This window comes from Mesoplodon bidens, assembly GCF_964165515.1.
Source record: "Mesoplodon bidens genome assembly, chromosome: 4".
Lineage (NCBI taxonomy): Eukaryota > Metazoa > Chordata > Mammalia > Artiodactyla > Ziphiidae > Mesoplodon > Mesoplodon bidens.
Genome location: NC_138160.1, coordinates 42,681,915 through 42,696,004, shown reverse-complemented (window position 1 = coordinate 42,696,004; position 14,090 = coordinate 42,681,915). Strand labels below are relative to the sequence as shown.

The 14,090-nt window shown below is 35.3% G+C and overlaps 1 protein-coding gene across 2 annotated transcripts in view; it reads left to right on the top strand.

Moving 5' to 3' along the window:
- Positions 1-14,090, top strand: part of ARL15 (ARF like GTPase 15) — a 419,563-nt gene that overhangs the window by 195,323 nt on the left and 210,150 nt on the right. For both annotated transcript variants that reach the window (XM_081233731.1, XM_081233730.1), the window contains exon 4: positions 3,164-3,372. In XM_081233731.1, coding sequence (XP_081089857.1) covers positions 3,164-3,372 — 209 coding nt within the window. The remainder of the gene's footprint in view (positions 1-3,163; positions 3,373-14,090) is intronic.

Here is a 14,090-nt window from a genome sequence, read left to right as displayed (position 1 = left end):
CCTTTTTCCCCCTCTTGGCTTATGTGGTAGTAGAGTTCTTTATTTAGCTTTGTCACCTTTCTGGTCGATGATCCTTCTATTTCAATCACAGTAGACCTAAATATATTCCTAGTTGCTTAGCCTTGGACACATTATGTAATTGTTTTGTGTCTTGATTTCCTTATTGATAAAATGAGAGTGATAAAAGTACCTACCTCATAAGACTGTCATGGGCCAGTGACTTAGTACATGTAAACACTTAGCACAACCAACATTTATTTCAGAACTGGAGTTGGTCAACCTCAACTGCTGGTTGGCTATGGATACAAAAGTTTGGCGAAATCAGTGAAAGCATTCTGTGAGCACTAATGAGGTCTATAGAATTTATGATAAAGCATGTTGCATATATTCTTATTATATGAAAATTGTGTGCTACACGTCCTTTATGTAGGTAAAATGTATAAAAAGCCTGTGTATGGATACATGTGCACACAGCATTTTTGTTATTTTAAACATTTACCACCAGGTAACACTGTCCCTACTTTTGTTCTTCAAGCTTATGGATGTTTCTCTCCCATATGGATACTGTCTGGATGTAGCCTGTAGCAGATGTTGTTGGTACCCTACCCAGATCTCCTTTACTGGGCCAGTGCATCCATCTCCCAGCTGCTGCGGGTATTGGCTGCTAATGACTCACACCTGTACCCTTCTCCAGAGGCCTGCCCTTGGCTGACAGTAATTGCCTCAACCAAGTATGTTGGGGAGATTATGAGATCATGCCCCAGCCCCCTCTCCTGTTCCCCAGGGGTGGCTCAGAGCCAATGACTGTTCAGGGGTATAACAGCCCAGCCCCCTTGCCTTTTGGATGGGGCAAATTCCGTGGTTCAGTCCATGTTCTAGAACGGCTCATTGGATCAGACTGAGGCTAGATTTCTGAAACCATATCTTTGTGTAGCTCCTTCCCCCATTCTGGCTTGCTTCTTTCACTCTTGTTTCTTCTGACAGCACTCTGTCTATACTCAGGTGTGTAAGAAATGCTGTCTCAGGCTCTGCATGTAGGGAACCTGACCTAAGATGTTGCTAATTTCAGTGCCCCTATTGTTTTCTTAGTTCCACCATCACTTATGCAACTAATTCCCTATATTAAATAATCTCTGGCTTAAATTTCCTCTCTTTGTTTTGTTTTCTTGGTTGGACCCTGCCTGATAGGCATTAACCCTGCTCATATCCCCTGTCTTTACATATTTTAGGTTGCTCAACATCAAATGCCCTTGTTCTTATTATATACCTGGTTATTTCTCATAGTATTTTGATGAATACCCCAGATTTTAGCATCTCAAAATAAGTTTCAAAGCCTGAGTCAGTTACACCTCCCTCTTAAGATTGTTGTAAGAATTGTATGAGCTATTTTTTTAAAATACTTAGCTCTGTGCCTGGAATGTAGAAGTTCTTAATAAATGGTAGTTGTTTGGTTGATATTGCTCTTGTAAGAGACTTGCCCAGTCTGGATAAGATGCCTCATCCCTTGTTCCCAGAGAACCCTAATAAATTCCTTTATCACAGTGCTTTATTACTCTTTATTATAATCTTTGTTTTTTATTCTATTTCTCCCAGAAAAATGTGAGCTTCTCAGTGTCATCTAGTTGTATATTGGCTCTCCAGGGGAAGAAAAGACCTGACAGATAGCTTTTGCTGTTTTTTCTTGGTGAAAATAACTCCTACCCTGTCCATTTTCAAGCTACCAAAATGATGTCACTGAACAGTGTTGGGAAGAGACACACAATTGGCACACCAACTCCAGTCTCTACTCTGAATCCCTAACACTCAGCACAGTATATCCACCACAGGAGCTAGATGTTCAAGAGATGCCTAAAATATAGTCCTTGAGTGGTCAGAACTTGATTATATACCCTAAATTGGTGAAATTCCTTGATATCTAATTTTTGTTATGTAACCAATAACTTGTATTGGTTATATAAGTTCCCCCCCCAACCAATACACACATATGCACAAAAATTGCCCATGCTATTCATGAATCAGAGAAAAGGAAGTATTCATCATGATGTAATGGGAAATACCCATGCCCTCCCTGGGCATGTTGCCTACTAACTCAGACACAGATCTCAAGTTTGTGATTTGCTATACACATGAATGGAGCTTAGTCACTTCACCTCTCTTGGCCCCAGTTTCCTCAGAGTTGGAAGCCTAATTAGTGTATAATTTCATTTCCTCCTTCCCTCATTTTCCTCATTCCTGTATCAAACTTTGACTTGTACATTATGCTAGATATTGGAAATATGACAAGGAATAAGACTTGGCCCCGGCTAATGAGCATCTCCGTATCTTTTTCCATGAACATCCCATCAGACTGAGGCCATGAGTGTGCTCATTGCCAGATGGTGTTATGCAGGTGTACCAAAGGCCAAGATTTCACATCATTACAAACTTTAGCACTTTGACACATAAAGGTATTGTGCTAATAGTTTTAACTTTCTGGATAAATTAAACAATGATCAGTGTAAGCAGTTCTCAGAAAATGTCAACAAGATAATGTTAATGGTATGGAGAGAACCCTTGGTGAACAGCTTGGTTATGCTGCTCTCTGAGTTAGGCTCAAACTCAGTCTGTAGAGAGGGTAGTTTCTTCAGGACTATTAAGCAAAATCTGAAAACATTCTTTTGTGTTTAAGTCTAAGACGTACTTATCCTGATTCTTTCTTCCATATTTTGATAAGAAAGGCATGAAGAATGACTCTTAAACTTTAGTGTTCTCCTTCAAGGCCATATCTACCCATTGGCTCTAATGCCTTTGTTCTCATCATCTGTGATCTCCGCACTTAATTTTTTTTGTTTTGTTTTGTTTTTGTTTTTGTTTTGTTTTTGCGGTACGCGGGCCTCTCACTGTTGTGGCCTCTCCCGTTGCGGAGCACAGGCTCCGGACGTGCAGGCTCAGCGGCCATGGCTCACGGGCCCAGCCGCTCCGCGGCATGTGGGATCTTCCCAGACCGGAGCACAAACCCGTGTCCCCTGCATCGGCAGGCGGACTCTCAACCACTGCACCACCAGGGAAGCCCCGCACTTAATTTTTAAAGCTGCATTGGTTTCCAATAGGAAATTACTGTTGGGAACATTTTTCAGTTGCTGAAAGCTGTTTTTGAAAAGAGAATTTGTTTTGTTTTTGACAGGGGCTGATAATATCCGGAAATACTGGAGCCGCTACTACCAAGGATCTCAAGGGGTAATATTTGTATTAGACAGTGCCTCTTCAGAAGATGATTTAGAGACTGCTAGAAATGAACTGCACTCAGCTCTTCAGCACCCACAGTTATGCACTTTACCGTTTTTAATATTGGCCAATCATCAAGACAAGCCAGCCGCTCGATCAGTACAAGAGGTATGTCTCATTAAGGCAACAGCTCTTTGTCTGTCTTGTTTGTTGACTTTTGCTGCCATGTTGGAATCTGAAAAGATTCTTGTAATTGGAGATATGCTGGTTATACTGTTTTGCAACATGAAACCTAAGTTTTTTTAGAAAACAGAAAGCCTATATCAATCTGATAAAAATTATTATTCACACCCCTAAGCCCACTTGGAGACCACAGATTTTTTTTTAACTGTTTAGCAAAAGTTAAAGGATTTATAGGAATATATTTCTCATCTATTTTAAAGGGCTAAAGGTCTGGTCATTTAACTTTTTTTTTTTTTTTTTACCTCGACAGCTTACTTAGTTCATTCTTCTTTTCAAGGAATGCGTCGTGCGTATTACCATGCATCACTTGCCCTCAAATGTCGTGTTCTTGTCCCTCTGAAATGCTCACTGTGGAGGAGAAGCAATGGGTCCTATTCTGTAATCAGCCAGGCTGAAAATTGATGTCTTATCTTGCAAGTTCCATGCCAGCAAATACCTTTTAGTATGGACCCATTCTTTATCTTCCATATTTAATTTCATTTCTTAGCTTGTATCTTTCCTATAAAAGCATGAGACTAATTCTGGGCAGATAATCAGCGTCTCAGCAGAGTTTCTGATTCATGGTACTAAAGTAATAAGATATGTGAATAGCTTTCAAAACTTAAATTATAGTGAATTTTAACCTTAAGAATAGTGAAATCAAAACTTTTGATGTATTCCTTTACACCTGTAACTTTCAGGATATGTTCCATTACTTCCCCCATGCCCCCCCCTTCAGAAATTGTGTGCTTCTTTTAGTGACTTCGGAATAATAGGAACCACATTGCCCTTTAGTCTGAAAATGGATGAGGAGCCAAGGACATAACATGTTCTAACTCCACACTCTCTCCCACTTTGTGTGGGACCCATGGGCAAATAGCTTTGTCCCTGTGCCTGTCTTCTCACCTGTAAAATGGGAATAATGTGATTTTTTGAAAATGAGAAGTGAGTGGGATTAATTTGAAGTGTAGGAGGTACTGTATATAGAGAATTGTCATTTGTTTTAGAAAAGTCATAAAGAAGGCAAGGATTTCTTATTAAATAGAGCTTTAGAGCTTATGTGTATATTTAGTTGCCTCACTCAGAATTAAGTAGTTAGCACCTTTTTCCTTTTTAGATTTTGTGAGATACCTTATGGATAACATTAAGTGATTAAGATAAAAAGAGTAATACAGATCTATTTAGACAGTCATCAATGTGCAGATCTTCAGCATTGTAATTGGGTGCCTTCCTGATCTGTTCTTAAGACCTCAGGTACATCTTTTAACTTCTTAGCACCAGTTTTTCTGTCTGTAAAATGGATATAATACTGTATAATGATGGGTAGTTATGAATGTTAGATTAGTTTATGTTTATAAGGTGCTTTGCTGAAAATGCATTAGTATTCTGAGATTCATTGTGGAAAATATAATTTTTTTTTTGCTTTTTAATTTAAGAAACTGTTTATATGTTTCTATAAACATCAAAAAAAGAAACTAATGTGTTCTTTAAACCTAATATATGACTCATGGTAATCCTCCATAGGAATTAAAGATTACTACATTGAATAAAGGAAGCTTTTAACAATTGATTGCTTTGGAGTGTGCCATGTGGGTGTTGGCTGGCTGTCTCTCCTAGGAAAAGGCAACTGTCTTTTTGTGATTCATCTTTTAGTAAGAAGAAGTTGTGAATGTAGAGTAATCATAGATATACTTTGAAAATTATTCTAAACGTGTATATACTGGAACATATGTGACTTTGACTTTTCCTTTTTACTCATATCTATTTTAAATTAACTTTCCTCAAAATTTTGACTTGTGATGGAATTTGCAAATACCATTTTGAGGACTGCTCTATGTAAAGCATTTTCCCTATGATTATATAAACACGTACTATTCCAGGTGCATGTTAACATTTTAGACTGCCCTAATTGAATTCATGAACAAATTCCATTGTAGATCTTGAACCTATCGAAACATAATGAAGTGCTTAAACTTTGGATTTGGGAGAGAAAGAAATGGAAGCTTCCTATTTTCCCCATTCCTTGAACAACAGAGGTTTCTCAGTGTAGTTCTTACGATGCTTTGCTGTAGTACTCCTAGGAATGTTTATACCTTATTGTTAGCATAAAAATGGAATCTTAAACTTTTTTATAAATAGTAACCTCAGAATGGTTGGGAGTAGGCACGAGTAGAAGAGGAGAGAGAAGATTGAGAAGTGAGCAACGTTACGTGTTACTTGAAATATGTTGAGAAGTCGTCATCTGTTTATTACTTTCTTTCCTGATCCTAAAGGTATTACGTGCTGTGTGCTGCTCTGTTGCTTATAAACATTTTTATTCATTTGTACCTGCTCATTTGTGTGCACTTTGTGGAATTTCCAAATACTAAAAAGATGGTGTTTTACTCTGCAGAATACCTGTGAATTTTAGGTAAAATTCTGTTCTTTCAGAATCAGGGAAAATGCATTCAGTTTACCAAGAAGCACAGAACAATTCTTTGATGCAGTTAAGAAAAGACGAGGCATAGAGGCTCGTTGATTCTTACCCTCCTCCCATTGAAATTATTACATTTTATGCTTAATGCATTATGCAAAAATTTTGCAATTATTTGTCCTGTCACTGGAGTAAAACTTTAAGAATTCATTTATCATTTAATGAGGATATCAGGTTACCACTGAGCTTAGAAGCTGGTAGAAGCCGGTGAAATCTATAGGAGAAAGCTGAATTATCACTTGGATTCCAACAGAGGATGAAAATCATCAGGAAGTTATGTATTTAGTTCCCTCCTCTATGATGTGAATTTTGCTAGGTTTGTGTTGAGAAGTAGGATAGGAACAGTGGTTAAAATTACTATGTAACCCACTGACAGAGGGCAACATGCCCAATTATTTTGTTGCCCTTTTAGAAAGCAAGTGGAGTCTTGTGAATTGCATAGTTTCCCTTTCTGTGATATACCTACCTGGTAATGACCTATGTTTAACTTACCAGAATTTTAAGACTTTATGCCTTGAGACTCGATAGTAGAAACATGTTTTTTAACAAATAAGCCTTTTTTTTTTTTTTGTAATAACAAAACACTGGGAAAAAGAACACCCTTTACATACTGTCTGAAAGCCAAGCAGTTCTTGCAACAGATGTTTGTTGTATTCACTTTAGGGAGGTGTAGTTACCACAGTTTTCCAGAATTTACTCATATCAACTATTTTCCTCTGTAGAAACATAATATAAAAATCTATAATTATGTCAAGTGACCCACTTGATTCATTAGGGAAATTCTGGTCTAATGTAAATGATAAAGCTTTCTAAAACAAGAATCATCTTAAGGGTAAATAGGTTGGTTTTTTATTTGTATTGAATTGTAATTGTATCTAATTTGTTTTACAGCTCCCATAGGAGAGCATACTTCAGTTCTGAAGTTATTTAATAGATCAGGAGGATTTTATGAGAAGTTAAGTTGATAGAGTAGCCAATAAAAGTAATCCTGTTTTCCCTCGACACAGTTGCTGATTGTGATTCTTTTACCTCCTAGCTTTTTCAAATCTTATTCTCATTTTATTGGGCATTACCATGTCTTATAAAATAACACGTTTTGTCAACATGAAAGAAATAGTTTATCCTTTCAGCAATCTAATCTGATTTGATATTCATTCATCTCCTTAATCCAAAAGTATTTAACTTTTTCAGAAATAATACATCAAAAATACTGAGTTAACTTGAATATTTTATATTAAAGCCAATATTAAGAAATATGAAAGCTAACACAACATTGTAAATCAACTGTACTTCAGTTTAAAAGATGTAAAAAAGGATGAAAACTGTGAAACAGAATTTTGAAGTAGAATTATAAGGTCAGATGACACTATTTGGTTCCATGGCTCATTAATTGTAGCATAGGAAAATCCAGCTTGTAAATTAGGATGTCAGCATTAAACTTGAAATTTGTAATCAGGCATTTCTCAGTTTTTGCTCAATTGTAATTTAGTTCGTTATTGTGGTGTACATTGAATGTGGTGTTCTATTTGAGAAGAATAGAAGAGTATTTGTATTTCTGTGATGATATAAACATTACTTTTTTAGACCATGTTTTGTTCTGATTATCAATATTCATGTTTTTTGAATAGTACTTTCAGTATTCACCATGTCATGAATAGTTTATCTAGTTCTCACTTTTTAGTCTAGACATTTTCTGGAAGAAGGTGCTAATATATGTTTTATGTTATTTAACTATTACATTTAAATATAATTACTTCTTGTTTATAGATAATTATTTCTACGTCATGTACTTTTCCCCTTTCCTACAAAGGGTCAGAGAGAGTTTTGCAAGATTGAAATTTTTGGACACTGTTTGTCTGTAAATAATCCGCTAGTTTAAAATTTCTATATTTACACTGCTTGACAGGAGAGCTGTTCTTTTCTGGTAGTTCTATGAAGTAATGAATATCATCTCTGATTTTACATGACAAGTCTTTTATTAGAAGTGCAAAGCAGTGTTTAAATCACATAAAATCTCAGCTTAATTTAATATTACTTTCTGTATATGGAGAGAAATGTGTGTGTTTGTGTGCGTGTGTGGTATAGTCATTGTAAAGTGTCATTTACTTTAAATCTTAAGAATCTTCCAAATATCTTGACCTTCTTGGCAGCATTTTAGAATACTGATTCGATTTCACATAGAACAGTGTACATACCTATTGTGTGAGCAGTTTGAAAACTCCCTTATAGGATGTACACTTATCCTAAAGTGATATAAGAGATACAACTTATTTTTTTTTCCATTCCTTACAGATGTACTCCATTCTGTTACAGTTTAATCTTGGGGAAACAATGAGAGCGTTTGGAAGTCAGTTTTCCATTGAATGACTCAGTGATCTCTTGAAACTGTTTACTCACTTGCAGGAGAAGCTGAAATCGCAATCATTTCAATAGTTAATTACAAAAGTGTCATTATTATAGAGCAACTTTTAGAGACTACTTGAAACAGGCAGAATATTTTATTTACTGTACATAAAAAATTTTTTATTTATTTACTTACTTACTTATTTGTTTGTTTATTTATTTATTTATGGCTGCATTGGGTCTTTGTTGCTACGCACTGGCTTTCTCTAGTTGCGGTGAGCGGGGGCTACTCTTCGTTGTGGTGCACGGGCTTCTCATTGCAGTGGCATCTCTTGTTGCGGAGCACAGGCTCTAGGTGCGTGGGCTTCAGTAGTTGTGGCATGCGGGCTCAGTAGTTGTGGCTCATGGGCCCTAGAGTGCAGGCTCATTAGTTGTGGCACACGGGCGTAGTCGCTCTGAGGAATGTGGGATCTTCCTGGACCAGGGCTCGAACCCGTGTCTCCTGCATTGGCAGGCAGATTCTTAACCACTGTGCCACCAGGAAGTCCCTTTATTGTATTTTGATGTGCTTTTTCTTTTTATATGCATTCCTTGAAAAAAAATTAATTTGTATATTTGATTTCATTGATTCTAAATCTAGCCATCTTGATCTCACCATCCTAGGGAACCCTGTATACCTGTGTTTCTTGCACCCACCAGGCAATATGATGAGAATATGCCCTGCCCACTGAAAACTAAAGAAATTCCCATTAACAGATATGTTACATAAGAAAGGCCCCTTCTATCAAGAAAATTGTTTAGGTGGGATAACAAAGTAATACATTTGAAAATATAAAGTGTATACGCAAAACGAATTCATTATGTTCTTTTATAAAACCCCCATTTCTTTCCACTTTCTTCCTTTATTCAGTCACATGCATATCTTCATTTTATGTAAAGCTGGCAAGTTTTGGAACTTCTTCCAATTCTTACTTTCCTCCTCCAGACAGTTTAGTGCCCAGCTCTCTCACCTGTAGTACTTTTCAGAATTCCCTGGTTGTTTACATCCCCACATCTCCTCCCTTCCTCCCTTCCTTCCTATCCCCCAACACAGACCAGAAAGAACAGACTTCCTTTCTGTTTTTCACAATACCCATATTAAAAATCAGTGTTATCTTCTAATTCCTTCTAGAATCAAATGAAACACCACAGATTTAACAGGTTAATGTGCTTGAGAATTGAATTCCCTTTTCTTTTCTCTGTCATTTCATCTACTACTCACTATTCCTGTTGCCGTAGGAAAACCACCTAAAGCTTATGTGTCGCAAGAAGTTTTCCTGGATACCAGTGACTGAGATAGATGCCCTCCTTGTGACTTCCCAAGGCATCCTGGTCTTATCCTAATCATAAAGATTAGAATTAATTGCCTATTAACTTTTCTGTCTACCCTTCAAGATTGCAAGCTACTTGCAGGACAGGAATTCTTGTTGGTTTATGTCTCTGTGCCCACTATATGTTGTTTGAATGAGTACTACCTCTGAGTCTTTCTGTACATGCTTCCCTGTTGGCTTAATGCCATCAGCTTTGTCTAGATTTCCCTACTCTCCTTTTACTCAGTATGAGTCATCTATTTCCATCCTTGAATATAAAAATGTTCCTTTTCCTCTGCATCAAACCCTGACCTTTGAATATTGCTCACGAACCACATCTTCTGTGAAACCTCACTACTCCAACCATGTTAATAGTGTTTAAAAGCTTCAATCTGTTAACTACCATATTTACAAAAGTTTGTTTTAATGTCTTTTTATGTACTTATATTTGTTCACTTGAGGACTTTGCTTACAACAGGTTACTATTTTCTTCCCAAGTCCCTCATAAAAAGTGAGGACATCCTGCCTGAATAATATTATTTTAATATGTTTTTATCAATTGCCTATCTTTTAACCATATAGAGCTTATTTCACTTGCTAGCATCACAAACTATCTTTTACTGTTTATATTTCTCATGTGGAGACTGGTATGGTACATGGTGAAACTCTATGGGAACATAATTGAGATGATTTTAAAGCAATGTATTCAAGTTAATAAAAACAAATTTAGCTGTGTAAACTAATAAAAGTATTTATTACATTTGTGAAACTTGGAAGGATTTTTATAATTCTTACATTTAACAGTTTTTCTTCCTATAAATATTTAAATATTTTACAATAATGAACCATAACTAATACAGTTAGAGTTTGATTTTATCCAAACAATATTATTTTACTTCTTCGTTATTTGAAGCAATATGTATTTGATTGGTTGTACTGGTGAACTTCACCCTTTATATCTGTATTTCAGTTTTGTAGTTTGTAAAAATAAGTATTTGATTAACTCTCATTCAGCAAAGGCAACAAATGATTCTGAGGCAAAAGTTTCCAGAATCATTTCCTTGGTTCTTAGTTTTATTTATTTATTTCATTTGCAAAGAAACTCAGTTACTACACATTCCATAGCTTACAAAGTTAATAAAACATTTGTCGAGTTAAATTTATTTGAAAATAGACTCATAATTAATGCCAGTAAGGTGCTTTGAAGATAAAAAGCACAATAAGTGTTAGTTATTATCATTATGATCATTATTATAATTATTATTATTACATAGTGTCTGCTTAAAAATACCTTTGGTTACTCTGGGATGGCTACAACTAATGAGAGGGGTTAATCTGCTGGGTCTTATCCAGAACTAAGGATTTGAGACTTAATACACTAAAGGTCTTTTGTTTGTTTGTTTCCTAAATAGATTAAGAGATATGTTTATTCTCTTCTCTAAAGAAAAATAAACTCTAGTGCAGAATCATCAGAACTCATTTTGAATAGTTTGAATATTTTCTTTATATAATCTCTCAAGAGATGTCTGAGGATAGGTTTTCTGAAAAGGGTCTAAAAACATAGGCGTTGATTTCTAAATAGTCAGAACCTTTTATTTCTTAACTATTTCTCAGTTGTATAAGAGCTCAAATTTATAATTTGTATGTACTAAAAAAATAGAGCATGATTCTAGGAAGAAAATATGAGAGCTTAATTCTTATTACAAAAATGAAAAATTACGCCTTTGGGAAGTTACAAAAATAACAACTAATTACATAAATTAACTCCAATGAGAGTATTTTACAGCAGATTCTTTAGATTATTCTTTATAAAGAAGACTTCAAGATTAAGCTAAATTCCTTGCAAGATACTGCAAAGATTGTTATCCCATATCAGACATAAGAGAAGTAGTGAAACACTTTAACAGGCAGATGTATGAAAGTCACATGTATACCAAGCCTCATAATCAGAAAGACATTAGTGACATGTCTGAAGAAGACATTCCCTAATATTATTGCAAATTAAATAAGAAAAGACCTCAAGAGAATGAAAAGAGAAAAGGTGCCTGGAGCCAATGAATTACAATTGACAACCTAAAGGCACTTGAAGAACCAATTGCTAGAGTGATTGCAAAGCTATTCATAGTGTGCAGCAGACAGAGCACAGCCAAAAGCTGGAACAATGCCTCCAGTTCAGCAATATTGCTTCAAAAGAATGGAAAGAGGGGAACGGGAAGAGCCACTGACCCTGAGACCAATTTCCAGGCAGCTGCACAAACTATATACTGTAATTAAAGGTTTCGACCAGTAATCACAGCGAAGCCAGACTACAGAAAGTCTAGGGAAGCAGCAAGGTTTATAATAAGGCAGACATCCTTAACATAAAACATGGAAAAAGCAGGTAAGAAAACCAGTCCATTTCTGGCAGTGACTTTGAAAAGCTCGGCTGTGGTAGCACAAATATGAAAATCATGTATTTTTAGACTTCCTCCTGTAAGAACAAAAACACGTAATGAAAGATACCTGCTTTCATCTGTTGAGATGAATAGACTACTCTGCTGCTCAGAAACAGGCATTTTCTCCTTGCCACTTTAGTTTTTTTCTTTACCTATGAATTGCAAGTGCCTTTGATGAAAACAATGAACTAGACGTGGGCAGTGGTACAGACAATAGACTGAATGGTGCTTAGAAGTGGCCACTCTTCCAATGAGCCTGGGCTCTGGTAGAAATGAACTCATCCGCACCTGAGTAATTTGTCTATAGAACCCTCTTCTCCCTTTTGTTCACTGGTGTCTAGACTCATTCCTTTTCTTTCTTTAGTAATATCTCTTTATGTAGAATTCCATATGCAGCCACAACTCTCTTATTTAAATATTTACATACCCACTTTGAGTATTCGTTTCTTGAGAAAAGGGGTATCTAGTGGTTCGAATGCAGGTAAGGTGCAGACTTTCAGTACAAACAAGAAGGTGTTCTTACAAGAGTCGAATGAATAAAAATAACATCTCAGTTTGCAGGCAACGCATAGTTCCTTCCAGACTGGGCCTATTAAGGTCTTTAACTTCTTTACTAGAAATTCTGAAATCCAAATTTCATATAAATCTTTGACCAAAAATTTTAAAAAAAGAACATCTGCAAGTTTTCTACTCGTATGTAAAGGAAAAGATTCAAGTAGAATTTCATTTTGTTTTATTTAGGCTTACAATTAAATGTATTCAAGTGTCTGAACTCATTAGTGTGTGTATAGACTGACTGAGTTTAGTTCATTCTACACCTGAAATAAGATTATGGAGCTTGAAAAGAATGCTTGTAAAGAATGTTTTGACAGTAAATAGCTCCATAAAATAACTGGAATTGTTTTCATAAATGATAAGTAAAATCAATTGAGCCTTATGGGAAGAAGATTCTATGTATGAACTGTGAAATAATTTGGATGTTGCATAGAATGATATAATTTTAACATGGGGAATTTGTAATATATTATTTATTTTTAGACTGTAGCTATGACTGATAATTTGTCAAGCCAAAACAAGTCTTTACTGAAAGGGGCCAGAGTGGAAAATCTGGGTAACTTGTGTGTAGCTTAGACAGGAGAACAAAGAAATAATGAAATGAAAATAAGAGCTTGGCAGGGGAATCCTTAGAGAACAGCTGGTTGAAGATTACAATTGTTAACAGTGCTATAAAAGAAAGATATTCTGTCATCATGATCTAGCACATTGCGTTGAGAAGATTGAGTAATCATTAGAGGGATCCTCTAAAAATAAACCAAAAAAGATCTTGAGATAGAGGTATAATCAATATGCAGTAAGTAGTATCATTGATACTGTTGTTATTGTTATGCAAAAGCAGATCATATGCCCAGACAAATGCCGCAATTTTCCAAAATATAAAAACATAAATTCTTTAGAAAGAACACTTTTCTTTCTTGTTATATATAAAGATTTACATTTTACTCAGTTCTAATATAGTTTCATTTAAAATGGTACTTGTCAAACTTATTGGAAAGTGAAGTCTAAATATTTGAATTATTTAAATGTGTAGGTAGAGATTCATAAGTGTAAAAATGCATGTTTCTGCAGTTTTGGAGCAATAAAAAATGATACTGAATTTCCATATTTTTATCTTGACCTGATGTTTTTTCTTTAAAGCTCAAGTCTTGATATTTTTCTGTTTTTTCTTAATAATAGCTTTTAATGATTTTTATATTAACACACAAACAAGCTCTTTTTTTTTAGGTGAAAAGGGAAAACAGACTTTTAACATGAGATCACTAGATTTCTTGAGTCTATTATAGTTAACAGAAAATTTTTATTAATATAGCTATCTCTTTTACACTTTACAAAAAGCTCTCTCTGTCTTTTTTTTTTTTTTTTTGTCTTTTAAACTTTATCAGCACAGTTTTCTGCCCTAGGGAAATACAATCTTTCTGTAATGATTCTCAATGTGCAATGCCCTTTAATTATTTAGAACATTAGTTCTAGCAGTGTTGATGCACAAAGTATAGAATATTTTGTTGA